Genomic DNA, 26,889 nt, shown 5'->3' with positions numbered 1-26,889 from the left:
TTTAAATTCACTTGGGAGAATTCGTGAGGGTGGGATTGCTGGGTTGTCAAAGTTCATTCACAAACAGAAGAAAGAGGGTGAACTCATGCTTTGGCAGCATAGGGAGTGGCAGAAAGGGCGCGGGAGGCTGGGCTTGGGGCAGGGGCCATGAGGTTCCCTGGGCCTGGGTTCATAGTGCACCCCTGGGACGACCCATGAATGTGTGAGGCATCAGGCATCTTGGATGCAAAGCCCTTCCTTGGCTGCAGTTACCCAGCCAGATAATTGAGGCCTTCTAGGTCCCTCTCTGGAAAGTGTCCCCTGCCTGCCTTTGGCGTCAGGCTGGCCCTGGCATGCTCGTCCAGATGGGACACCCAGTCTGCTCACCTGGGAGGCTCACGTTCTGTCTCCTCTTGGTCTGGCAGTCAGGGCCGGGACCTGAAGCTGTGCCTATGGGACCTGGCGGAGGGCAGAAACGCTGTCGTGGACTCCATGCGCCTGGAGAGCATGGGCTTCTGCAGGAGCACCGTCCTGGCCAGGGGTCAGAGGCACTGGATGCTGGCCATGCCGGGGAGAGGCAGTGACGAGGTGAGCACCAGCCCATGTGGTGCCCCTGGCTCCACAAGCTGCTGGCACTTGGTTTCCCTAAACACATATGCTCATCCTAAGCACCTGTTACAGAAACCCTGTGCCCACCACAGAACCCCACAGAGTGGTGGGTCTAGGTCTGTCTGCTGGATCACAGCTCCAGGGGCCTTGACCTGGCCTCCTGTGAGGTGTCCAGTGGTGAGAGTCAGGAAGGGAGGCCCCAGCACCCAGTACCATATGGCACGGGATGGGCGAATGTCAGGGGAGAGACTGCTCAGACAGGTCCTCAGAGGACTTAGGAGGAGACACACATCGGGGGATGTCCCAGGCAGGCCAGCAGGAGGTGGTGGGAGAGAAACTGAGGCCTTATGGAAGTCTGGGCATCGGAGCCAGGGCAGAAGGGGAGGGCGGCCTTCTGGGGAGCTGAACTGGGTCCTGGCATGAGAGACCTCAGTCAGATGTGGGATGCTGGGGGCAAAGACTGGTACCAGAGCAGTAAGCTCAGTATAGAGGGCACAGGTGAGCAGAGGAACTCAGGGAATGGGGCTTCGGGTGGGCGTGATGGAGCCTCGGAAGTCACCATCATATGGGGCTCCGGCCAGAACAGCTAGCAGTAGTTGGTGACAGGGAGCTGGGCAGGCTAGACAGCATGTCCACACCCCCAGAGGCAGGAGAGGCAGAGCCCACCATGGGAAGCAATGCCCAGGACATGGGAACAGATGGTGGGACGCAAGGGTGGGAGGGTAAGGTAGAAGATGTGGGTATGGGTGGAGGTGCCAGCTTTTGGGGAGCTGAAAGGAAATTGAAGAAAAAACCCAGAAGCAGCAACCAGACAGGCCTGGTGAGTGTCGGGGCATGGCTGCTCAAGGGCCGGGCCGAGTGTAGGGGGTCAGGGGCTCTGAGTATGGGCAGGGAGGGCTGGGGTGTGCACACGTACAAGGGGAGGGAGCCTCCTGGCTCCTTGTCCCCTGCTGGCCCCAAGAGGCAGTGCAGCAGGCAGCGCTGCGCAGGGACCCGAGGCCGCGTGCACACAGTGAGGTTTGGCCCCCACCCAAGAAGACTCGTTTGTCTTAAAGCAGATTCAGTTCATAAATAATGAGATAGGAACAGGCATTTATTTGTTCATGATTGCGTTTAAATCACCAATTAGGAGCTACATACACTTTTCTTGCCAATTTGCCAAAAACCTGTTAAAAGTTTTATTAATGTGAAAAGAGAGGGCTGTGCTTCCTCCCGGACAGCCGGGGCCAGGCAGCGCCAAGCCTTGCTCATGTGCTGCGCACTTCAGAACCCAGCCCGGGCTGAGCCAGCCCTTCCTGCTCAGGTGGGGGGTGCCCTAGGCTGTCCTCCACTTCTCAGCCACCCCAAGTCTTCCTGGCTGCTTGTCCCTCTCCCGGGCCTGGCCCCCGAGACCCCACATCTCCTGCTTGATGCTGTTTTTGTTTTTGTTTTTAAGTTTTATTTATTTTTGACAGAGAGACACAGCATGAGCGGGGGAGGGGCAGAGAGCGGGAGACACAGAATCTGAAGCAGGCTCCAGGCTCTGACCTGTCAGCACAGATCCTGATGCGGGGCTTGAACTCACGGACCGTGAGATCATGACCTGAGCCGAAGTCGGACGCTCAACCGACTGAGCCACCCAGGCTCCCCAGCTTGATGCTGTTTTTAACTGACTTGCTGGTTCTCCATTTGTCCGTGCAGGAGGCATCTATGTTTTTCAGGAACAGCCAGTTTGGGAACCTCGTATATTCTGGGAAAATGGTTGTTTTCCATGTTCCCACGTGGAATCTGCCTGGACTGAATCTGTCTGGAAAAGCATCATTGGCCTATGCCCAGACAATGCCTGGGGAGGACGTGCTCCCACCCCACTTGGCCGTCTGGGTGGCCACACTTGCCCAAACCAAACATTTTACCTTCTGGAAATAAAAGTTGCAGTTGAGTGCCAGATGGAAAGCACACTGGTGTCTGTAGGAGGCTCTGGGCACAGGCATCCAGGCTTTTGCCAGAGCCCAGAGCTCCACTTCAGAATCACGGAGGCCCCTGGGCCTGCCCTGGTCCTCAGGTCCTGGGCTCCTTGCTCCCCTGCACCCGGGATGTGGCTGTGGGTTCTGCCACTCACACTTCCTTCCACAGTACCTAGCTCAGGCTTCAGGGCTATCCTGGTTTTCTCCCTTTCCTCTTAGAGCAGGCTTGCTGGGTGACTCACCGCTACCTGATCCCCTTATCTTCATGCCCCTCCACTCTGCCACCAGAGGAGTCTTCCTGGGCCCACAAATTGGGATAGGCCATCCCTCACTGTACCTGTGGGCTCTTATGCCAGGCCATCCAGAGTGCAGGCCTGTGCAGGCTGTGCGTCCGGTGACTTCTGCTTCCTCCATTTATTTTGAGAGAGAGAGAGAGAGAGCTGGGGAGGTGCAGACAGAGACGGGGAGAGAGAGAATCCCAAGCAGGCCCTGAAACTGTCCGTGCAGAGCCTAACACAGAGCTTGAACCTACAAACTGTGAGATCATGCCCTGAGCTGAAATCCAGAGTTGGACATTTAACTGGCTGAGCCACCCAGGCACCCCATGCAACTTCTTTCTTGTATTTGTTTCCATTTTGCTAGAGCTTCTCCTTGAGCATCTTTGCTGTTCCAGGGGTCTCCTTCTAGCATCCTCTTACTTCACGACAGTAATAACCTCTCACATCACTTAGAGTCTTTTGTGTCTCTTTTGTGGGCAGTGAGGGCTACAGTGGCTGGCATGGACACCGATCCTGCAGGCGCAACACTGATCCTGCAGAGGGTGGGGGAACCTGTATGTTAGGATACAGTGTGGGCCTCTGGCGAGAGCCCTGCCCAAAAGGTACCCACAGCCTCAGCCTGTGGGGGTGGCGCCCCCACATGGGCCTGCAGCTGAGAGGACCAGGCTGTACCACTGGCTTTCTGGTACCACTGCCTGCGGTGTCCCCTTGCATGGACCCAGCATGCATGTAGCAGATCTGGAATTCATACTCGTGACTTAATCCCAGACCCTGGGCTCATTCTCCCTTGTGGCTTAGTGAAGCAGCCCAGCCCAGACCCACACACCTCCAGTTCACTAGGCATCAGAGAGCAGGCCACCTGTCCTTTCAACGTCCCTAACCCCTCTGCACCTCAGATTCTTCATCTGCAAACCGGAGGATATCCTCTTGTTGACAAGGGATTATGTGTGACTCCGTGATGACTGCACGTTGTCGTGACATTATCTGTACAGTGGAGCCTCCCCACCATGGAGTGGTGGACCTACGTTGCACAGAATTCCCTCCACTTCCAAGCACCACAGGAGGGGGCGTCATTGTCCCTGTGTGGTGGATGAGGGAGGTGAGACACTAGGGATGCAGATGGCTGGGGACCCAATTCTGGTCTGTGGTACTCTAGCACCCAAGCCTGCTCCTTGTGGCTGCAGTTGTCCCCTCCAGATGGTGTGGGGCAGAGTCTGGCCCATGTCAGGTCAGTGGTGAGCCAGGGCCTAAGTATGACCTGGCTATGTGGACCAAAAAGGCATACCTTCCAGCCCAGGCGCAGGAGGGCCTGGTGACACAAAACACCACTGTGATGCCCAGTATAGAGGTGAGGGGTGCTGGGAACAGCCAGGCTCCAAATAGAGTTCCCACTGGTGCACACCATGTTCATTTCCTAGGCTTACTGGTGGTCTCCACATGTTCCCTACACAGGGAACTTCTGTAAACCGTTTGATGCTCCTGTGATGGTTCAGAGTTGTTCACATGAAAACCCACACCAGGAAAGAGAAGGAAGCAGAGATCAGGCGAATGGGCAAACTGAGTCAGTGCCGAGCAAGCCTCCCACTCAGTGAAAAGGTAAAATCGGGAGAGGCCGGAGGCGGCTGCCAGGTGGTGATGCTGGTTAGAGGGACATGCCGGTCACTCAGGAATGACGCGTGAGTTTTGCAACACCCGGCAGTGCCCAAGCCCACGAGCCTGTGCGGCCTAATTAGGAGGCTCGGCTCCCAGGTTCCTACGGGGAGCAGACAGAAACTCGCAGCAGCCTTGGCTAATCGCCTTAAAAGTCTCTTGTTTGTATAGCACAAGCTCGACTTGGCGCCGGCCCAAATCAACTTGTTTTCTTACTGTCAGGTTCAGATTCTGGAGATGCCATCCAAGACGTCAGTGTGCACCCTGAAGCCGGAGGCAGATGCCAAGCCGGGCATGCCCATGTGCCTGGAGCTGTGGCAGGTAAGGCCCAGCGCACGCCAACCACGCCCTGCCAGCCACGCCTTCCGGGCCGTGAATCATGCCCCATTCAGGATTTGGTTTATCGTCAAACCAAAGGACAATTAGCCCCCTGGGAATACGTGTACACACTGCCTTCCGCAGCCTCGGTATCCCAGCCAGCTCCTGTTGTCGTCCTGCCGCTGCTGCTACTCGTGCAAACTGCCCAGGACAGGCCTAGCTTGTGCTGTCCTCCACAGGGTGCCCCCCTGCCCATGCGGTGAGGAGGGACAGCTGGGTCAGCTAAGCTCCGCTCCTCTCTGCACACCAGTCCGCAGCCCTGCAACTGTGCACGAGGTTAGGAGGGAAGTGCTGGCTAACCCTGCAAGCCTGCCTGGCCCCTGCTCTGCTTGGGATTACTTTGTGTTACTTCTTTGCCTCATAGAGGCAAGAGTGGGCTTAACACGTTGTCTTTGCCTGCAGCCACACTTGGCGTTTCTGATTGTCTAAGCCATTTCCTTGTTTCTTGACTATTCTGATTAGAGAGAGTCCGGAGGCATCTCCTGGGGCTGGCAGCCGAAGCCTGGGGCTGGGGAGTGGGTCGCAAGCCTGAGTGCTGGTTTTGGCTTGAGCTCCAAGCCTGAGGCCTGGGAGGATTCCTCCTGGGGCCACCCACTTACCTCTACCAGAGGCCTCATTTCTTCTCAAGGCACAGCCTCCTCTCCCCCACAGGGGTCAGTAGTGACTCAAAGTGTGTGTTGCTGCTCCTCATGGCTGCTAGTGTTTGGGGCAGCAAAGCAAATGGTCTGGTGTGCTCACTTGGAAAGAACCCAGGCAGTATCTTGGCCATGGTAGAAACCGTGGTGAATAGGTCACTGACCAGTGCTTGCCTGGGAGTGCAGTTTATAGGCACTTTCCCAGCTCTGTTCAGTTCAGCAGCACCTTCTGAGAAGCCACCCTGAGCCTGCCTGAGATCAGGAGGAGGTGATTTCCTGCCTCACTGCTCATTTGAACTTTTCATAAGATGGGGTTGGGCAGTTTGGAGGTGTCTGTGGGACCAACAGGACCCAGGGGGCCAGGCACCCCAGAGACCCTGCCTCAAGCTTTTTGACCCTCCAGGGACCTGCTCTTTCTTGCCATTGGTTTCCCCTTGCAATTTCTTATCTGAGAACATTACAGTTGGAGTTTGTTTCCAGTTGGAAATCTCTGACAAGCTGATCCTGTGGTGTCCTGCTGCTGCTGTATCTCTCAGAAAGAAGCCCACGGGGAGCTGAGTTTGTGGGGGCTCCAAGAGGCCTGCCTGAATGACAGAGCTCCTGGCCCCAGCTGGTATATGGAGGGGAACACCCCGAGGCCGTGACGCCTTGGGCCTTGGCGTGGTGCTCACAGGTCCTAGGGAGGACATCCCGGCTGCATCCGCTCATATTCCGCGCCCTGGAAGCACTGCCATTGTGTAATCATGTAAAAATTCCAGCAGAAAAATGTGTAGAAATGGGATGTACAAACTTGTTAAGGTAATTAATATAGTTGACAGAAGGACAAATCGAGTTTTTGTTAGTTGATACAGATCCAACGCAGGGCATTCTGTTTTTAAAAAAAAAAAAAAAAGTCAACACTAATTTGAAAGGTCCTTTTTTTTTTTCCCCTCTCCAAACCTGAAGGCCCAGGTTGTAATTTATTAATCTGAGTGTGGCAGAATGGCCTGACGTATTTTTCACTGAAACATTCAGATGTATTCTTGTTTTGCTTTTTATTTTATTTTATTTTTTTTCAACGTTTATTTATTTTTGGGACAGAGAGAGACAGAGCATGAACGGGGGAGGGGCAGAGAGAGAGGGAGACACAGAATCGGAAACAGGCTCCAGGCTCTGAGCCATCAGCCCAGAGCCTGACGCGGGGCTCGAACTCACGGACCGCGAGATCGTGACCTGGCTGAAGTCGGACGCTTAACCGACTGCGCCACACAGGCGCCCCTTGTTTTGCTTTTTAAAGCTGTTGACTTGCATTGTTAGGATGATCATCATACAAAAGATCAGGAATATCCATCACAGTAGCTCTAAGAGGCTCCCGACCCCTGGGCCTAGGGATCCCTCCAGTGAGCTGGGAGCTTCCCACAGGACTGGTCCCAGGAGGTACTGTAGGCATGGCCTGCCCAGCCCACTGGAGTCCCACCCAGTCAGCACAGGATAGGACAGGACACAAAGCAAGTCCTTTTAGAAACTTCAGGTCCTCGTCCTGTGGAGAGCAACCTGTCACCAAAGGCCGGAGGACATGAGACCACTGTCCTGCCTGTGGTGTCTGTCCCTGGGGACCACAGGGGCCCTGCAGCACAGGTGGGGGGCGGCAGCCATCAGGGCTGGAGCTCAGCATTTGGTCACCCTTGGCAACAACAAGGTGAGTCGCTGCAGGTCAGTCTGGCTTCTGATCTGGACCCCCTGTGGTACCTTGATAGGTGGGTGAGTAGCATGCTGCCCCTGAACTAGCTGGGATGCTCAGAACCCAGAAACCACAGGCATCATGTGGACTTGAGCTACAGAGACAGACCAAAGCCAATGTGTTGGCACTGGGAGGAGCCCCAGATGAGGGAAGAATGTACCCAGGGGATCAGAGGGTGGCAGATCCCTGGGGGAGGAGCAGACTGGGCTGAAGCAGGGTGGATGGAAAGCAGGCAACAAGACAGATCACTGCCCTGAGGGGAACAAACCCAAGTGGGCCCCAGGTAAGTTCCTCAGACCTGGCCTGTGGGGTGGGGTCCAGCAGATCTGGTCTAGGAGGTTGGCATGAGTTCCTGGTTGGCATGCAGAGCATTGGGCTGTTCTCACCTGGCTGTCACCCTTCCTTGAGTCCAGATATATATGGCTGCTCATGAGGGGAGGCCCTGCCTGGGGAGGTACAGCTACCTGAAAGGGGGATGCCAGAGCAGAGGGCCTGACCGCTTCTTAAAGTAGTCAGTCCATCCTTGGAGAAAAGTGGTGTAAACAATTTTATACCTCACAACTAAGTTCCAATCAGTTGACTTGAAAGATAACAAAATGGAGCTTTTCTCCATTTTAAAACTACAGGGAAAGTACACCAACACTGTCATGGCTTTGCACGGGAGGTTAGACGGAACCAGTGACCACGCTTAGCTGCTCCCAGCCTTGGCCCCTGCATGGCAGGCATCACCAGATGCTGTGCACACACAGGGTTCATGGTCACAGGGCCCATATCCTGACTGCTTGCCCAGTCGGGCCTGCCAGGAGGCAGTCACCATGCAAGAGGCCCCAGGGAGGAGCACAGGCTGCCCCAGGCTAAGTGAAACTAGGAAGCCTTTCTGTTTTTGTTTGTATGAACATGTATTATCATCAGAAAAAATGTATAAGCCATTTCCGAGGAAATGTAGGAGGTGTCCTCCAGACTAGCTCCGGCCTGGGAGGATTCACTGTGCTGTGTGCAAGTCTTAGTGGCTGTGTCAGACTCCCCCTGGCTCCCATCACTAACCAGGGCCCCAGTGACATACAGCACACCCTGAAGCCTCAGTTTCCCCTTCTGATACACGGAGAAAGCCTTGTTTCCGTGTGTTGAGGTTGTAGTATCCACTCGTTAGACACAAGTCCTCGTGCCTTCTGGCTAACCCCAGTTACCTTACTTAGCTGCACAAGCCTGTCCTTTCTGAGCACTCCTAAATGTGGAGAGGCACTCTGTGTGGTGCGTACAGCATCCAGGCCCAGAGCCCCTCTGGGCAGATAGAAGCACCCGTGCAGCTCAGTAACAAGGAGCTCCAGCAGGTGGACAAGGAGGGCCTCCATGGCCTTGTCGGCCCATGACCAGTGAGGCCCAGGCACTCTGCTCACCACCAGCCTTGAGACCTGCAGTAGACCATCCTGGAGGTTGCAGGTGATGCAGGAGGCAGCCTCTCTCTGACCAGCCCCTAAGGCCCCATCCTCACCACTGACCATCCAGGGGCTGGGGGCCAAGCCTAGTCAGAGTTCCCTAAGGCTCAGTTGAGCTCCTGGCCCTTGGAAAATTCACTGGGGAGGGGATGTGCTCAGTTATTTCTGACACTTGAGTGACACCAACCCCAGGCAGCTTAGCAGGAAATGCAGAGATGAGTGAAGAGCAAAAGGCATCGGCTGGCGTGTGCTTTGTCCCAGGAGCAACCTGGGCGCCTGTGCTGGAGACTGGGCACCAAGCATGGGACTGCCGCTCTCAGTGCTGGGGTGACGTGGAGTCCCGCGGCTCCCCTGGAGTTGTTGCCGAGGCTAGATAAACGAGGCGTCTGCCCAGGGTGCGGAGCCCTCTGACCCGCGTCCTCATTTATCACAATAGCTCAGGGCCGGCAGAGCTCGGCTCACACCAGTCAGCGCCCTGGCGACTCACCAGGCCTGGGGGGTGGGGGGCTTCCGCGGCGACGTTGACAAAGCACAGAAAGTTCATTTTTCATTGAGATGGAGCTCACGATTTCCTTTGGCTGGCAGTTCTAGACAGGTGACCGCCTCACGAAGGGGTGGCCACAAGTCTCAGCCTGCAGAAAGGAGACATGAAGAAGCGGCAGCACCCGGGCTGGCGAGCAGTGGCATGGCAGTGTGAGGCGGGGGCCGTGCTGGGCTATCCCAGGCTCTGTCCCCCCCCCTCCCCCAGGGTGAGTCCTTGGGGTGCCCCAGCACCGGCCCATGCCAGCTTTGTGCCGATGGTGCCGGCCATCAGGGTGGCATGCAGAACCTCCGAACTGTTACTGCCGGTGTGGGGAACACGGGAAACAGCTCCCCGGCTGGGCCACCCCCAAGGCCCAGTGGGGGAGCTCACCCATCTCTGGAGCCCCTTCTCCCCCAAAACATACCAGGACCTTTTGGGAGCTGACTGCTGTGCTGTCCCCGCAGGCCGAGTCCAGTCCCCGCCCACTCCTCCTGGCCGGCTATGAGGACGGATCAGTGGCCCTGTGGGACGTCTCTGAGCGGAAGGTGTGCAGTCGTGTCGCCTGCCACACAGAGCCCGTCATGGGCTTTGACTTTGACTCCCAAAAGGCCAGGGGCGTCTCAGGCTCTGCGGAGAAGGCGCTGGCTGTCTGGAGCCTGGATGAGCAGCAGGCCCTGCAGGTCAGTGCGCCAGACCCGAAGTGTCATTTATCCTGCTTTGCACTAACAGTCTGATAGGCTGAAACAATATTTAGGCATGAAGAGGAGTTGTTGCAGATCCCTGGCTAATTAATCACTGCGAGGCGGGGTGCAGGCCAGCCTGTCCGCGGGGCCGGCGCAGGAAGAAGGGGGCGTGGGCGTTTGTGAACCGTTCACATGGTTTGGGTTTCTCTCAGACCTTGGGTTAACAGCAGTCACGTCTTGTCCATCTAGAGAAAAGGCATGTAGAGTCCAGGAGTAGGCAAGCCCATTTGCAAAAAGTCAGAGGAATTCGGTCAGTAAGGAACTGATTAATCAACAAAAACCGACCCAGTGTGGAGAAATCCACGGAGTCACGCCCCCGGGGCAGTCTGTAAGCCAACCCCAGGGAAGCCATTCCTCACGGCCAGAGGCCACAGCCAGGAAGGGGTGTGAGGCCTCAAGGCGGAGCGGGGCGGTGCTGAAAACCTTCCCATAATGTCTCACTGGACTTTCCCTTCCCACATGACTCGTGGAGCACCGGGAGACCAGGTCTGGGCCTGTGGCTGGTGCTCAGCATGTGGTAGCCCAGCCTGCACGCTCAGCCCTGTTTGGAACCTGGGGGGTAGAATGGGGGGGAGGGCGGGCGGGAAGCCTCACACTAGGGCAGGTCCCGGGGGGCTGCGAGTGGAAGCTGCATGGAAGGGCAGTGACGTAAACCCAGGTCTGGTGGGGGAACAGAGCCCTGCATGGGAGATGTGTGGCGCTCAGGGAGACTGCCAGCAGAAGCAGCAGCAGGCTTGGCTCCTGGCCTCACCTGGGTGCTATCACTAGAGTACTAGAGATCATGTTTGTCCTCTTCTGCAGTAGCTTGGTGGAGACAGGAGGCCGAGGATGAAGGCATTCCTTAGGGCCCCTCTCCAGATGGGAGAGCCTTGTCCACAGCCTGGCAAGCCTGCCTCACCTCACACTTGCCCAGCCCAGGCCCCCACAGCCAGAGGAAGAGGCCCTGGGCAGTGGCCAACGAGCCCCTGAGGCACATGAGTTGGGGCAGAGGGGTGGGCCCCTGAGGAAAATCAGGGCACAAGACTGCAGTGCCTAGCAGGTATCATGGGTCCTGGGTGCAACCCAGGGGTGGGACATGGCCACCAGATCATCCCAAAGGCAGGACAGAGTGAGGACAGCAGGGGCAGGGGTTTCACATGGTGGGTGAGAAGTCCTGAGGGAAAGGGAAACTGAGAACGAGCGAGGTGAGAGGGTGCTAGAGAGAATGGTAATGGCCATTCTCCATGATAGAGAGACCCGAGGATGGAACACTGAAGTCAAGCAGAGTGGGACCTGGGAGGGGCCTTTCATGTCCAAGCTGGAGTTGGAACTGGCATCCTAAAAAGAGTGGTCCCATCAGAGAACAGAGGTGAAAATCAGAGCTAGGAGCAGCAGGGCTGGAACTGTACATGCTGTCCTGGTATCTCTCCAGGTGGGACCTGAGCAGGGACCCGAGGATGGGGAACAGCCAGCCAGAGCCCAGAGAGAGGGGAAAGGGGGGGTCATATGTCACATTTGGGGACAGGGCACACATTCATGCTTCCTTGGCATTACTCCTCTCCAGCAGACCGGCTTGTGTCAGCACATGGCTGACTTGTTGTAAAGCCAGCTACCCATCTGTCCTCTGTCCTTATGTTGTCTCAGAGAGTCCACGGAGGCCCTGCAGGAAGCAGGGTTAGACAAGCCTCCAAATGGGGCCCGAGCTGGCTGTCAAGGACCAAGTTTCTCATGCCTCCATCCTGGTAGGAGGGTCCCAAGGCATTGAAATTGTGGACTTGGGTGGGGATGGGAATGAATGTCTTCATGATGGCTTCATGATGACTGTCATCTTTTTTTTTTTTTAAAGTTTGAGAGTGAGAGGAGCATGTGAGTGCACAGAGGGCAGAGAGAGATAGAAAGAGAGAGAGAGAGAGAGAGAGAGAGAGAGAGAATCCCAAGTAGGCTCCACACTGTCAACACAGAGTCCAACTCAGGGCTCAAATTCATGAACCGTGAGATTACCACCTGAGCCAAAATCCAGAGTTAGTTAACCGACTGAGACACTCAGGCACCCCAGCTGTCATCTTTAAGAATGGGGCAGAGCCACTCTGGTTCTGGGTCTTCATGTCCTCAGCAGTGGAGGTCACCTTGCTGGGTGTCAAGCCCAGCCAGGTGGGCAGTGGAGTTCTCCCTCATACCCTTCTCTCTGCCTCTCGAGCCTGGTGGGGACCAGGCAGTGCCCCCACCTTCCCACTGTGGGGTCCAGTGCTCCATCTTGTTGTGGCTTGAACTTCATGAGCCTTGACCTTGCAAAGAGCTGAAGACTCAAGTGGCTTCCTTGAGAACCCCGCCCCAAGCCCCTGGACCTCTGGAAGGGTCCCCTTCTGCTGACCTGGCCCAGATCTGCCTGGTTTCTGCTGGCTTTTTCGGGAAACAGCTGCTGGAACTTAAGACTTAAATTTATGGTGCATGTTCCAGTCCAGAGATGAACTTTTATTATACTGATGAATTGAAAAGTTGAAGCACAGGGGATTATTAATGAATTTGAAAGTTAAAGCAGAAGGGGAGCCATGCATTGTGGAATGGACATGGTGGTTACATGATGGTGTTACGCCAGGCTAGGGGGGCTCACTCAGTAGTACACATCAAAGGAGGAGGACAGTGCTTCTCCTGCTGAGCACAGTCACTAAAAACGGCTGCCTCACCCAGAAACAACTGCACATCAGTTTCAGAGTTGGCCCCAGAGGCCCTGGAAATTTTCAGGTTGTGACGCACAGGCCTCTGAGGAAGAAGTATCAGGGGCCAGCACCCACGGGCATCCACAGGCATCCTCGCCCCAGGGCCCTCGGCACACCGTGCTGGCCCTGCGATGTGGCCGCCCGCCCTAGTCCTTGAGCCACGTGGGCACAGATGTGTCTCACCTCACAGCCTGCTGTTGGACTCTCTAATGAGCCCAAATCAATCTCTCCCCGGCGGGCGCTGGGAGCAAAGACGCAGATGAGGTTTCCCGCAGCAGAGCGTGGGTAATGGGAACCAGATGGCGGCTTTGCTGCGTGCGCATTCCTGGCACCTGAGGTCATGTGCTATGAGAGCCACTAGTGGCCACGGATCCTTCCCAGAGGGTCCTCATCCAGGATGGGTGCGGCCAGGGGCCACAGCAGTGACCAAGGGCCTTCAGCCACTCTCATCCAGACACTATGGCCTCAGGAGCACGTGGTGACACTGGGCCACTCGCCTGCCTTTCAGAGGTGGCTTTCCCTCCAGCCTCCAGGGGATTGGGCCTTGGCTGTCGTCAGACACAGGTGGTGTGCAGACCTGCTCCTTCCTCCCACACTTGGGCAGGGCCCATGGCCTTGAAGCAGGGACTGATTTACAGCCAGCAGTATTTTTAGGCCTTTAAGTAATATTAAGCCCCCCCCCCCAACCCCAGGCAGCCTGGGCCAGGAATCAGACCAACCACACTTTCCCCGCATTGCACCGGCAGCTGGTTGGCCAGGCATCCTCCCGTCCTGCTGTGTGGCCATTGCCCTCTTTCTCCCTGACCTTCTTCTCCTCAAAAGTATCAATAGCAGGTCATGTGGGACAGGTAGGAAGGAGACTGGAGGGCCCCGAGACCAAGAAAATTGTGGACACAACCCAACCCACCATATGCATCTCAGGAACATAGCAGAACCAACAAAGCTCTGGCCACCATCACCACAAACAGTCCCTGTTGGGCCGCCCTCCTCCTCTTCCTCCTCCTCCTCTGGAATACAAGCCTGGGACAGGGACTGGCCTCATTTGGTTTAGGTCCCCATCAAAGCTTTTGCAGTTGCTTCTCTTCATTCCTGCCAGGGGAGCCTGCCTTGTGCTTCTGCCTCAGGGCCAGAGTCACTCCTGCCCCCGTGGGCAGCACTGGGTGTCTTAGCCCCTTCTAGGTGGCGACACTGGCATGGAAGGTGTTCTCTGCCCTGCACCCAGCTCCCAATGTGTAAGAACCCCAGTTCAGGGGCCTCTCTGGAAACTCACATTCCTCTTCCATTTGTCCTGGACTCTCGGTGTTCATCAGCAGAGAGCAAACTTGAAAGCAGCCCTTATCTCTCTGTGAAATACTCCCCCTGTTAACAAATTCACATGAAGATGGACTATGAAGGAGGAAATCTGGAAGCAGGGCCCCAGGTGGGTTCCAGGGAGTCCATGGCTCTGAGCCCAGGAATCCCCTGGCTAACCACTGGCTTAAGGCAAAGTCCACAGAAGAGCAAAGTATGAGGGACAGTGATGGTCATCAGTCCTCATTCCCAGCCACCCTGTCTGGTCCTTGAGAATGGAGAGAGGTTCAGGCAGATGCACACCCTCACGTGCGGGCACACATAGCATTTGCCTTCTCACACCTGCACAGAGGCTTCGGCTCCCACAGTCCTCCAGTGCAGGCCAGGCTTGGCAATTGCGGTCCGTGAACTGTAGAACCAGGCACTGGACAGAGCCCTGGAAGAGCAGGAGGGGGCCCTTGACCAGGAGATGCGGGGTGGGCATGGAGGTCCCTGGACAGGTCACTGCAGAGCTGCCCATGTGCTGATGGCACTGGCTAGGAACCCAGGACATCCCAAGTAGAGGCTGGGACTGTGGCAAGGATCCTGGCCATGCCATGGGTTGGATGGCACACCCCATTTGCTGTGGGATTTTAGCAGGTTCCCGTCATATCAGATCCTCATTCTACTCCTAGCGGGGAAAGAATCTGGATTGTGAATGGATGTTGAGCTGTCAGACTCAAGGCTTTTCTTCTCAAGTCAGTTAATTTAATATATTGCATGTTTTTGGTTTTTATAATATTAAAACAACTACATAGTGCTAAAATAACCCACTACATAGCATGACCATTTCCGCACTGTGGTGCTGGGCCGGAGTTGTTCAGGACCATCTGTCTGTCTCTCAGTAGACTAAGTTTCACCCCCTCTCTTGTTACCCCACTCTGCTTATGGTGTCGGGGTATCAGGAGCCCTAGAGTCTGGAGCCAGGCGTCCCCTCCTCTCCTGATCTCTGGATAAGTTGGCAGGAGGTCAGTTTTGTGAGTGGCCATGGGTCACTCTTGGCCTGTCCCATTGGGGCAGGCATTTTCTTTGCAAGGAAGGCTTGATTTTCTTCTTGAACTAATTTGTCTATGAGCATAAAAACCTCCAAGGTATTTTCATACTGCCTTTTTTATTTGTAACGATTGTTTAGATTTCTGCTATATTTACAAAACTGTTCCATTTTTATCCTTTATCAATCTTATCTTTGTTGATCTTTACTTGTTTTCCTTTTAATTCTTTTTAATTTTTTTAAGTGTTTATTTTTGAGAGAGGCAGAGCATGAGCAGGGCAGGGGCAGAGAGAGAGGGAGACACAGAATCTGAAACAGGCTTCAGGCTCTGTGCTGACTGCAGAGAGCCCGATGCGGGGCTCAAACTCACCAACCATGAGATCATGACCTGAGCTGAAGTCGGATGGTTAACCGACTGAGCCTTCCAGGCACTCCTCTTTGTTGATCTTTAAAAGTCTTTTTCTGTTTCATTTCTGCTCTGATCTTTCCCTTTTTTCATCCGGTGTTCTCTGAGCTTGGTCTGTTTCTCTGACTTGAACTGGGTATGGAGCCCACTCATTCTCTGCCATCCATTCCCCACAGCAGCTGAAGTCTGTCGGTGACCCTCTAGCTGTGTCCCATGTTGGGAGATGTCACCATCTTCATCAGTGCTCACTTTTGGGTGGACCCGATATTTATTTGTTCTCTGACTGCTGAGCTGATCAGATTTATGTTTCCAAATGTTTGATATTTCCCCCTAGTTATTTTTTTATTTTTCAATTCCTAACTTAATGCTGTGTGTTCAGAGAATAAGGTCTGAATGATATCAGCTCTTTGAAATGTGGAGGCCGGTCCAGTTGACATAAGTATTCCACATGTGAGAAGGAAGTGCCTCTCGTTGCTAGACGCGCAGCTGTACCTGCACACACTGAGGCAGTCCTGGCACCTGGGACTGGGCACCTCTGGAAGCGGCAGGGAGACCCTCATGCTGAGGCACATCTCCGTAATTTTTCCTGCATCCTAGACATGTTTGCTTCTGCATTTTGAAGCTGGCTTAGGAACATACAGATTTAGAGTGGTCATCTTCCTAGGGAAATGAAGCTTTATACTTTAGTGACCTCATTATCTCTGAAAAGGATTTTTGCCTAAAAGCCTATTTTGCCAACTATTAATATGGTTCATACCAGATTTCTTCTGACTTTACTACTTCTTTTTATAGCTTTTAAAATTTTTTAAATTATTTTTTAAACAATTATTTTTGAAAGAGAGCGTGTGTGAGTGGGGGATGGGCAGAGAGAGACGGGGACAGAGAATCTGAAGTAGGCTCTGCACTGAGAGCAGAGAGCCCGATGCAGGGCTTGAACTCACACACTGTGGGATCATGGCCTGAGCCAAAGTCGGATGTTCCACTAACTGAGCCACCCAGGTGCCCCTGTAGATTTTTTTTTTTTTAATCTTTTGCCTTCAACTTTTCTTCAGATGTAGGTATCTCTCTCACAGAGCTGGTTTTGCACATGGAATGCATTTCATCGCTGCTGTTTCATAACCGTAAATGTTGTCCAGGCAGTCTCACTCCTCAGGTACTTCTTCCAGAAGCTGATACAGCCACCTGTTAGGGAACATTTACTGGGAGCTTCTGAGTGTGTGAATCTGCACACTGATGGTGCCTACAGTTCTAGGTGCTTCTGTGGGTTTGTACTGGCCCTTCACTGGGTTGTGGGGAAGCCAGCTCCCAGCCAGCTCACCAGCCTTTGTGGGTCTTGTCCCACAAACTTTGATTTCTGTATCTTCATTTTTATGCAGTTCAAAATTCTTTCTTTTCTTCTCTTTTCTTTTCTTTTTTTTTTTTTTTTTTTTTTGGTTCATTTATTTATTTTGAGAGGGAGAGAGAGCGCATGCGCAAGTTGGGGAGAAACAGAAGGGGTGAGAGAAACCTAAGCAGGCTCTGTGCTGTCAGCATGGAGTCCAACGTGCAGCTCTAATCCACAGATTTCAAGATCATGACCTGAGCCGAAATCAAGAGTCAGACACTCAACTGACTGAGCCACCCAGGTGCCCCATTCGGTTCAAAATACTTTCTATTTTCTCTTGTGATTTCTTCTTTGATCCAGTTATTCCTTAGAAGTAAATTATTTAATTTGCCAATATTTGTTGATTTTGTAGATATCTTTAATCTAGCTTAATTCTGCTGTCAGTGAAGGAACTTGCATGATGTCAACATTTCGATATTTATTGAGGCTTGTGTTTGGCCCAGCACATGCTACATCTTGGTGAACGCGTGTGTTCTGCAGTTGGTGGGTGGAGTGTTCCGTCAGCGTGACCTCGGTCAAGGTAGTTGGTAGCATTTAAGTCTTCCATATCCCTACTGATCTTTTTGTCCGGTTTTCTGCTAGTTACTGAGCAAGGTCTTTGAATCATTGAGTGTGGCTGTGAATGTGCCTATTTCTCTGTTTGGTTCTGTCTGTTTTACTTCATGAATTTTGAAGCGCTGTCATTACACGCATTTACGATGGTTCCCACATCCTGCTGATTGGTCATCATGAAATATCCTTCTGTAGCTCTTGTCACGTCTTTTTTTTGTCGTTAATTGAAGCATAGTTGACACACAATGAATGTTACATTAGTTTCAGGTGTCTTGAGGTCGGCTTGGTCTGATGCTAATAAAGTGGCATTAATTTTCTCCTGTTTCCTCTTTTCAAGGCACATTTCCCACATCTCCCTTATTTTCAACCAATGTCCATCTCTTTATATTTAAAAAGCATCTTTCTTAGTCTTGCTTTTTAATCCTTTCTGACAATCTCTGCCTTCTAATTGGAGCACTTAGTCTGTTTGCACTTAATATAATTATTGATGTGTCCAGCATTAAGGCTGCCGTCTTGATACTTGTTTTCCACTCGTCACTTCTGTTTTGACCCTCTTTTACCCCTTTCCTGCCTTCTTGTGTGTTAATCAAGTATTCATATTTCAGTTTTCCATTTTATTTTCTCTCTTGGTTTCTTTGCTATAGCTTTTGCCATTTTCTTCTGAGGCCCTTGCAGGCCCATAGTATGCATCATTGACATTCCCAATCTTGCTTAATGTTGCCACACTCCCCCTATGTGCGTCATAACCCCATGCTAGGATACCAGTTACCACCTTCCCACCCTTTCTCCTGCCGCTGTTATACATTTTACTTCTATACACCGTCTAAACTCCACTTTACAGTGTTATTGGTTTTGTGCTAAATCATCAGTTTTTATTTATTAGAACTTAGAGGAAATAAAAATAGTATAGGGGCACCCTAGTGGCTCAGTTGGTTAAGCGTCTGACTTGATTTCGGCTCAGGTCGTGATCTCACGGTTCATGAGTTTGAGCCCTGCATCTGGGTCTGCACTGACTATGTGGAGCCTGCTTGGGATTCTGTCTGTCTGTCTGTCTGTCTCTCTCTCTCTGTCTCTTTGTTCCTCCCCCAGTCCCACTCTCTCTCTCTCTCTCTCAAAATAAATAAACTTAAAAAAAAAAAGCATAGTACAGTTGACCCTTGAACAAGAGGTTTTAACTGTGCAGGTCCATTTATATGCAGATTTTTTAATAAATACAGTGTAGTTCTATAAATGTGTTTTCTTTTCCTTGTGATTTTATTAATATTTTCTCTTCTCTAGCTTACTTTATTGTAAGAGTATGTAGTATATAATACATATAATGTCTATTTCACCCTCTTTTTTAAAAAAGAATTCTGGGGGCGCCTGGGTGGCTCAGTCGGTTAAGCGTCCGACTTCGGCTCAGGTCATGATATCACGGTTCCGTGAGTTTAAGCCCCACATCGGGCTCTGTGCCGACAGCTCAGAGCCTAGAGCCTGCTTCAGATTCTGTGTCTCCCTCTTTCTCTGGTCTTCCCCTGCTTACGCTCTGTCTCACTTTCAAAAGTAAATAAACGTTAAAAATAAATAAATTAATTAAAATAAATAAGTAAGTAAGTAAATAAAATAAAAAGAATTCTGCCTATAGGACCTAGGGATGATGCTTTTGTTTTTCTTCTTGCACTTTAAAGCTGTTGTACTGGGACACTTGGGTGGCTCAGTCAGTTAAGAATCCAGCTCTTGATCTCAGCTCAGGTGTTGATCTCAGGACCATGAGTTTAAGCCCCGTGCTGGGCTCCATGCTGGGTGTGAAGTCCACTTAAAAAATAAAATTTAATTTAATTTATTAATTTTAAGAAGGTGTTCTGTTGTCATCTGGTATTCATAGTTTCTGATGAGAATTCATCATATCTTATCATTATTCCCAGATGCACCAGGTGTCTCACTCCACGGCGGCTTTCAAGATTTTTTTCATCTGTAGTTTTCAGAGTTTGACCATGTAGGGGCTTTCATAAGTTCGACAGTTGGACAGTTGGATATCACCCCATAGGCTCCTGAAGCTCTGTTGAGTTTTCTTCATTCACTCTTCTCTCTTCGGGTTGAATAATGTTGATTGATTTGTCCTCTGCTTTACTGACTAATTTTTAATGATTTGCAGTCTGCTGTTAAACCTATTCTACAAATTTTACATTTCAACGATTGAGATTCTCAGTTCTACATTTTCTATTATAGTTCTTCTTTATTTTTTTAACAAAAGGCTTTAAAAAATTTTTTTTAATGTTTATTTATTTCTGAGAGAGAGACAGAGCATGAGTGGGGAAGGGGCAGAGAGAGAGGGAGACACAGAATCAGAAGCAGGCTCCAGGCTCTGAACTGTCAGCACAGAGCCCAACACGGAGCTTGAACTCACAAACTGAGATCATGACCTGAGCCAAAGATAGTCGCTCAACCTACTGAGCCACCCAGGTGCCCCAACAAAAGGCTTTTTTTTAGAACAGTTTTAGGTTCACAGCAAAATTGAGAGGAAGGTATAGACATATCCCATATGCCCCTTGTCCCCCCACATATGTATAGCCTCTCCCCTGTTATCCACAGCCCACCAGAGCAGGAGAGCTATTATAACTGGTGGACCCACATGAGGGGTGCCTGGGTGGCTCAGTTGGTTGAGCATCCGACTTTGGCTCATGTCATGATCTCACGGTTCGTGGGTTCAAGCCCCACATCGGACTCTGTGCTGACAAGCTTAGAGCCTGGAGCCTGCTTCGAATTCTTTGTCTCCCTCTCTCTCTGCCCCTCTCCTGCTTGTGTGCGCTCTCTCTCTCTCTTTCGCTCTCAGAAATAGATAAATGGTAAAAAAAATTTTTTTTAAAGATTAAAAAAAGTAAATAACTGGTGGACCCACATTGACATGTTATCACCCAGAGTCCACAGTTCACATAAGTTCACTCTTGGTGGTGTGCATTCTGTGGGTTTGGATGAGTGTATAATGACATGTGTCCACCATTATAGTATCACACACAGTATTTTCACTGCCCTGAAAATCCTCTGTGCTCTGCCCGTTCATTCTTCCTCCCTCACTAACCCCTGACAACTACTGATTTTTTTTATTGTCTCTTTGATTTTGTCTTTTCCAGAACATCATGGCGGGGTCAGATTGGCTTATTTCACTGAGTAATACGCATTTAAGATTCTTTTTATGGTTTGATAGCTCCATGTCTTTTTATGGTTTGATAGCTCATATTTTTTAATGTTTATTTTTGAGAGAGAGAGAGACAGAGTGTGAGCCAGGGAGGACAGAGAGAGGGAGATGCAGAATCTGAGGTAGGCTCCAGGCTCTGAGCTGTCAGCACAGAGCCCAACGTGGGGCTCGAACCTAGAGACTGTGAGATCATGATCTGAGCCGAAGTCAGACACTTAACCGACTGAACCACCCAGGCGCCCCAATAGCTCATTTCTTTTTAATGTTTTTTTTTCTTTGAGAGACAGAGAATGAGTGGGGGAGGGGCAGAGAGAAAGAGAGAGAGAGGGAGGGAGACACAGAATCTGAAGCAGGCTCCAGGTTCTGAGCTGTTAGCACAGAGCCCAACACGGGGCTCAAACTCATGAACTGCAAGATCATGACCTGAGCTGAAGTCAGACACTTAACTGACTGAGCCACCCAGGTACCCCACTCATTTCTTCTTAGCACTGAATAGTATTCCATTGTCTGGAGGCACCACCATTTATTTATCTATTCACCTATTAAAGGACATGTTGGTTGCTTCCCAGTTTTAGCAATTATGAATAAAGCTGCTGTAAACACCCATGTGCAGTTTTCTGTATGGATATAAATTTTCAGCTTCTTTGGGTAAATACCAAAGTGTCCAATTTCTAGATCATGTGGCAAGATTGTGTTTAGTTTTGTAAGATACCACCAAGCTGTCTTCCAAAGTGGCTGTAGAGTTTTGCATTCCCACCAGCAGTGGATGAGAGTTCCTGTTGCTCCACATCCTTGTCAGCATTTGGTGTTGTCAGTGTTCTGGATTTTGGCCATTCTAACAAATGTGTAGTGGGTATCTCACTGATGTTGGTTTTTTTAATTTTTATTATTGAAGTATAATTGACATACAATGTTAACCTAGTCGTTGTTCTGATTTGCATTTCCCTGAGAACGTATGACAGAAGCACTTTTCTTATGCTTATTTGCCATGTGTATGTCTTCCTTGGTGAAGTGTCTGTTAAGGTGTTTGGCCCATTTTTTAATCAGGTTGTTTGTTTTCTTAATGTTGAGTCTTAAGAGTTCGTCGTATATTTTAGATAACAGTCCTTTATCAGATACATCTTTTGCAAATATCTTCTCCCATTCTGTGGTTTGTCTTTTCATTCTCTTGCCATTGTCTTTCACAGAGCAGAAAAATTTTAATTTTAGTGAAGCTCAGCTTCTCAATTCTTTCTTTCATGGATCGTACCTTTGGTGTTGCATCTAAAATGTCATTGCCAAACCCAAGATCATCTAGGTTTTTCTCCTGTTATCTTTTAGGATGTTTATAGTCTTGTGTTTCATATTCAGAGCTGTGATCCATTTTAAGTTATTTTTTGTGAATTAGGGATGTAAGGTATTTGTCTATATTCATATTTTTGTACATGGATGTCCAGTTGTTCCAGCACTGCTTGTTAAAAAGACTGTCTTTTCCTTCATTATGTTTCCTTTGCTCCTTTGTCAAAGACAAGTTGACTCTATGTGGGTCTATTTCTGGACTCTCTATTCTGTTCCCTTAATCTGTCTCTTTCATCAATAACCACACTATCTTGACTACTGTAGCTTTAGAGTAAGTCCTAAAGTCAGGTAACGTTAAGTCTCCAACTTTGTTCGTCTCCTTTAAAATATTGTTGGTTGTTCTGGGTTGGTTCTTTTTTATAATCTGCATTTCCTTTTTTTCTCTCTCTTTCTTTCTTTCTTTCTTTCTTTCTTTGAGAGAGAGAGTGTAAGCAGAGGAGAGGGGAGAGAGAGAGGGAGAGAGAGAGAAAGGATCTTAAGCACGCCACATTCAGTGTGGAGCTGATACACAGCTCGATCCACGACCCTGGGACCATGACCTGGGTTGAAATCAAGAGTCAGACGCTCAACCTACTGAGCCACCCAGGCACCCCATATAATCTCCCATTTTCTGCTAATAATTCCTGTCTATTCACTCATCAAGACAATTATTTTTAGTAATTATTTGAATGCATTTTCATTCATTTTTTAAAAAACATTTAAACAGCTGCTTTAAAGTCTTTGATATGTCTAATATCTGTGTCATTCTGGGTCAGTTTCTATTTAGTGTTTTTTTTCCAGTTGACCATGAGTCATATATTCCTGCTTCTTCGCGTGTCTAATAATTTTTTGTTTGCATGCTAGACATTGTAATACAGTCTAGTCTTTTGCACTGAAGAGTGTTTACTTTTGTTATTGCAGGCAATTCAGTTACTGGCTGTTGACCTTGAACTTATGTAGGTTTGGCATTATGCTCTGTCAGGGCAGATATGTGGAAAGCCCAAGGTCCTTCCCAGGCTCCTCCGAAGTGGTGGAACTCACCTTCCAAACTCTGCCTCCCCTTCAGACCATGTAGAGCTCTGTCTCTAGCATTGTTACAGTAGGTCCAGGGTAGGCCTTACCCAAAGGTATGTTCCTCATTCCTGAAGTAAGACCATTGTGTCATCTCAGTTGGTCTTGGGATGTCAGGCAGTGTTTGCACTGTCGCTGGATGCACTGGAGATCACTGTCGAATCTCTTATAACTATTCTATTTAACCCTGCTGCAGCCACTGTCTGGTAAACCTTGTGTGCTGTCCTGAGCTTGCACAGCCCAGCCTTCCACACGAGGATGGATAGGGAAACCAGACATGGCCTTCCGTCCCTCCCCCAGTTCCCTCCATGCTGCTGGCTCACCCCACAGATTTAGCTGCTCTAGCTGCCCCACTCTGTGATCTCTGCCTCCTCAGCTTCATGTGCACAGAGGTGCACCACCTAGATTTCATGGCTGGGACATTTCCCTGGGCAGATTGCTGCTAGGGTTTTTGAGAGGCCCACCTCATCAGCTGCCCTTCCCCACCTATTGTCCACTGCCTAGACACAGTTGCTTGGTATATTTTGTCCAGTTTGATAGTTGTTTATAGCATGAGGACTGGTCTGGTACCAGTTATTACTCCATCAAAGCCACTTTCCTATTGTTCTTGCTTCATAAATGATATGCCTATTTATCTCTTAAAGAGATAGTCATAGCTCTTCATTGTGAATTGTACCCTTTATCATTGATAAGTATGGTATATAGTCTGTCTTCATGCTTTTGGCTCTGAATTCAACCTTTCCTGTTACTGACACTGTACCCCTGTTTCTCTTGTGTGCACTCTCCTGGTATATCTTTGCCAGTCATTCTTTTGGTGTCTCTCTTACACATAGCACAGATTTGGATTTAACTTTGGAATCCAGTTATAAATCTGTTGAGTATATTTGTATGGAGAAATACAAGGGCAAGTTCTAGGAAATCATGGCACCTAGTGTCAAGGGTGGGGAAGGAAGTAATGTTGCTTTTGTCATTACTTACAGTGGGTTGTCAGATAATCTGTCAAGTATGAGGTTGACTATTTTATCTTAGGCCCCAAATGACAAAAGATGAACAAATCAATGAATTTAACAAAAATTCCATCTCTCTCAGTATCCTCCCATATTTCAGTTAGTTGCATAACCAGTTCTATAGCCATAATCCACATATTGTTTTAGACCTAATCCCACTGGTAAGTAGATTCCATACTCTCTGCCAGATCATCTGGTTATCTCTTATGAGACTAGAGTTAATCTTCCAGTCCTTCAAGAAGAGCTTATGGGAACATATTCTTTGAGTCCTTACATGTTCAAAAATGCTTGTCTATTGTTTTTATACTTGAACAGCAGTTTGGCTAGATATAAAATTCTTGGACCGTGCCTGCCCTCACAGCCTTCTCTGTCTATTGCCACAGATGTGGCCATGGAACATTCTGAGGACAGCCTAAACCTTACCTCACAGTCAACTTGATCTTTTTGCCTGACCACCAAAGGGCTTTTATTTTTCCCCCCTCAGTCTGGTGATTTTCCTAAGGCATATCTTAACATTGACCATCCTGAAGCCTGTCTTTGGATTTGGATTGTAAGACTTCAGTTTCTAGAAATTAGAATTGATTTTCTAAATCATTGAGTGTTAGAGCATCTCCACCTGTCTTCTACATCTGCTGTTTTCTCTCTAGTCTGTTGTAACTTTTTGTTTCTCTTTCATTTTGCTCACTTTGTATCTTTCCTGCTCTTCCTATCTAGTTCCAGTCTCCTTCTGCTGTTCCCATTCCCCTTCATTTCTTTGAGTTCTTTCTTCCACTTCTTTCCTGTGCTCTGTCAGTTCAGCTTTCCTCCCTCTGTGTTTGCTACTTTGGGTTCTTCTTTTATAGAGGTGATTGCTTCATGAAGTTTTGTTTTGTTAAATTATGGCAAAAATGCTTGGTGGCAATATTTGTTTGCTTCCAAGGAATATTACCATATGTATGTATGTATGTATGTATGTATGTATGTATGTATTTTGAGAGATAGAGAGCAAGTGGGGAGGGGCAGAGAGAGAGAGAGAGACAGAATCCCAAGCAGGCTCCATGCTGTCAGCACAGAGCCCAACACAGGGCTGGAACTCACAAACTGTGAGATCATGACCTGAGCTGAAACCAAGAGTTGGACACTCAACCTACTGAGCCACCCAAGTGCCCCTACCATTTGTTTTAAAATGTTTCTTTCCTCCTTTTCCCTAGTTTTATCTTTGCAGAGATGAGGAATTCTTAACCAAGACTGCTATGGCCCCATTAGGAAGTGAATTAGGAGAAAAGGGTGTGCTGGTGAGACGGCAAACTTCAGGGCAGCAAAAGCTTGTGGTGCACAGGGCTAGACCAATCATGGGATCAGTAGAAGAAAGTGGCCATTGTGCATTGTCACAATGATGGCAGAGTGCCTTTGTCATTTAGTGTGTGGGGACAGAGATGCCAGATTGCCTTGCCATGCATGAGATAGTGCTGTATAACCACAAGTGGTCCTGTGACCACAAAGGCAGCTCTGGATCCCTACCTGTTGCAGGAGGCACGTGTCGAGGAGGGGTCATCACACAGCACTGACTGTGGGAGCGCTCAGCCCCCAGAGAGCGGTTGGCTTCCAATGGCTCAACACAGATAGAATGCGTCTGTGCAACTCCTTGTTTTGTTTTGCCTGCCCCCTTCTCAGAACCAGGCTAGGGACTAAGGTTTCAGCCATGGCCAGTGTGGTAGGCTCTGCAGGTGCTCCTGTGACCTGCACCTTCCTGTTGTCCCCCACTCCTCCTACCTGCACCCACTGGCTCCCCTTCTTGGTGGCTCTTCAACCCCTCTTGCTGAAGATGGAGTTTGTTTCTTGTACTCCTCTTGCTTTGGGGTCGGTATGAGGTTTCCCTAGAAGGGAGAAATGCAGACTTTATTCTTCTATCAAGCAGGAAATGCCTCTTGCATTTCATTAGAGTGCAGTGTATTTCTGTGATGAAGGACTCCAGGACCCAGCCCACTGAGGTCTTTCCTGAGGGCCTGATAGAAAGGGAAGCAGAGTAGCTCTGTGGGGCCTCAAGGGCTCTCTGAGGGAAGGGGCTGAAGTCTCCTCTCATAACCCAAGGGTTCAGCCAAGGGCAGTGGTCAGGCTGCTCCCCTCAGGAGGTCTGTGCCTAGCTCCTGGGAGGTAGGGGGTAAGTTTATAGGAACATGCAATCATCTTGGCAGCCTGCATTTCCCTCCTTGTTCCAGCTGCCAGACCGGGGATGTCCACAGGTGGGAGCCCCTGTGACAAGTCTAAAGCCACTTCATGGTTCTCTCTGCTGCTCTTGATCTTGTAGGTATGCAAAACTCATGAACTCACCAATCCCGGGATTGCTGATGTCAAGATCCGGCCAGACCGCAAGATCCTGGCCACTGCAGGCTGGGACCATCGTGTCCGTGTGTTTCACTGGCGGACAATGAAGCCACTGGCTGTACTGTCCTTCCACAGTGCTACTGTCCACTGTGTGGCCTTCGCTGCCAATGGCTTGCTTGCTGCAGGGTCCGGGGATCAGCGCATCAGCATCTGGTCACTCTACCCGATTAGCAGTGACTCATCCACTCCCTTGTCAGGACATGTGGAGGACACGGAGGTGGGAGCCCATGCCTTGGCCTGACCCAGGCATGTAGTAACCATGCATCAGGACCCTTGAGGACAACCAGTCACAGTTATCTTCCTCCAGTTACGAGAGGTGTCCAGTCCTTGGAGTCCTCATTTTCTTCACAAGGCTTGGGTTTCCTTTTTTTTTTTTTTTTTTTAATTTTTTTAAATGTCTTTATTTTTGAGAGACAGAGAGAGAGAGGGAGACACAGGATCCGAAGCAGGCTCCAGGCTCTGAGCTGCCAGCACAGAACCCAACACAGGGCTTGAACCCACGAACCGTGAGATCATAACTTGAGCCTAAGTCAGACACTCAACCAGCTGAGCCACCCAGACGCCCCGGCTTATGTTTCCTTTTGTGAAATACAGCCTCTGTCTGACAGTGACTGCAGTTTACAAAGAGTAACCGGGCCAGACACCTGGGCATCTGTGGTCCAGGTGAGAGGCCAACCTGGGGATACTATTTTATAATAAACTT

At 50.2% G+C, this 26,889-nt stretch overlaps 1 protein-coding gene across 1 annotated transcript in view; it reads left to right on the top strand.

Annotated features, from left to right (window-relative positions):
* Nucleotides 1-26,588, top strand: part of GNB1L (G protein subunit beta 1 like) — a 59,326-nt gene extending 32,738 nt beyond the window's left edge. The window contains exons 4-7 of the mRNA XM_030336659.1: nt 405-567; nt 4,682-4,780; nt 9,616-9,831; nt 26,110-26,588. Coding sequence (XP_030192519.1) covers nt 405-567; nt 4,682-4,780; nt 9,616-9,831; nt 26,110-26,427 — 796 coding nt within the window. The 3' untranslated portion in view covers nt 26,428-26,588. The remainder of the gene's footprint in view (nt 1-404; nt 568-4,681; nt 4,781-9,615; nt 9,832-26,109) is intronic.
* Nucleotides 26,589-26,889: the final 301 nt, after the last annotated feature.

This window comes from Lynx canadensis, chromosome D3 (genome assembly GCF_007474595.2).
Source record: "Lynx canadensis isolate LIC74 chromosome D3, mLynCan4.pri.v2, whole genome shotgun sequence".
Taxonomy (NCBI): Eukaryota; Metazoa; Chordata; class Mammalia; order Carnivora; family Felidae; genus Lynx; species Lynx canadensis.
This window is presented reverse-complemented; position numbering and strand designations above follow the sequence as displayed.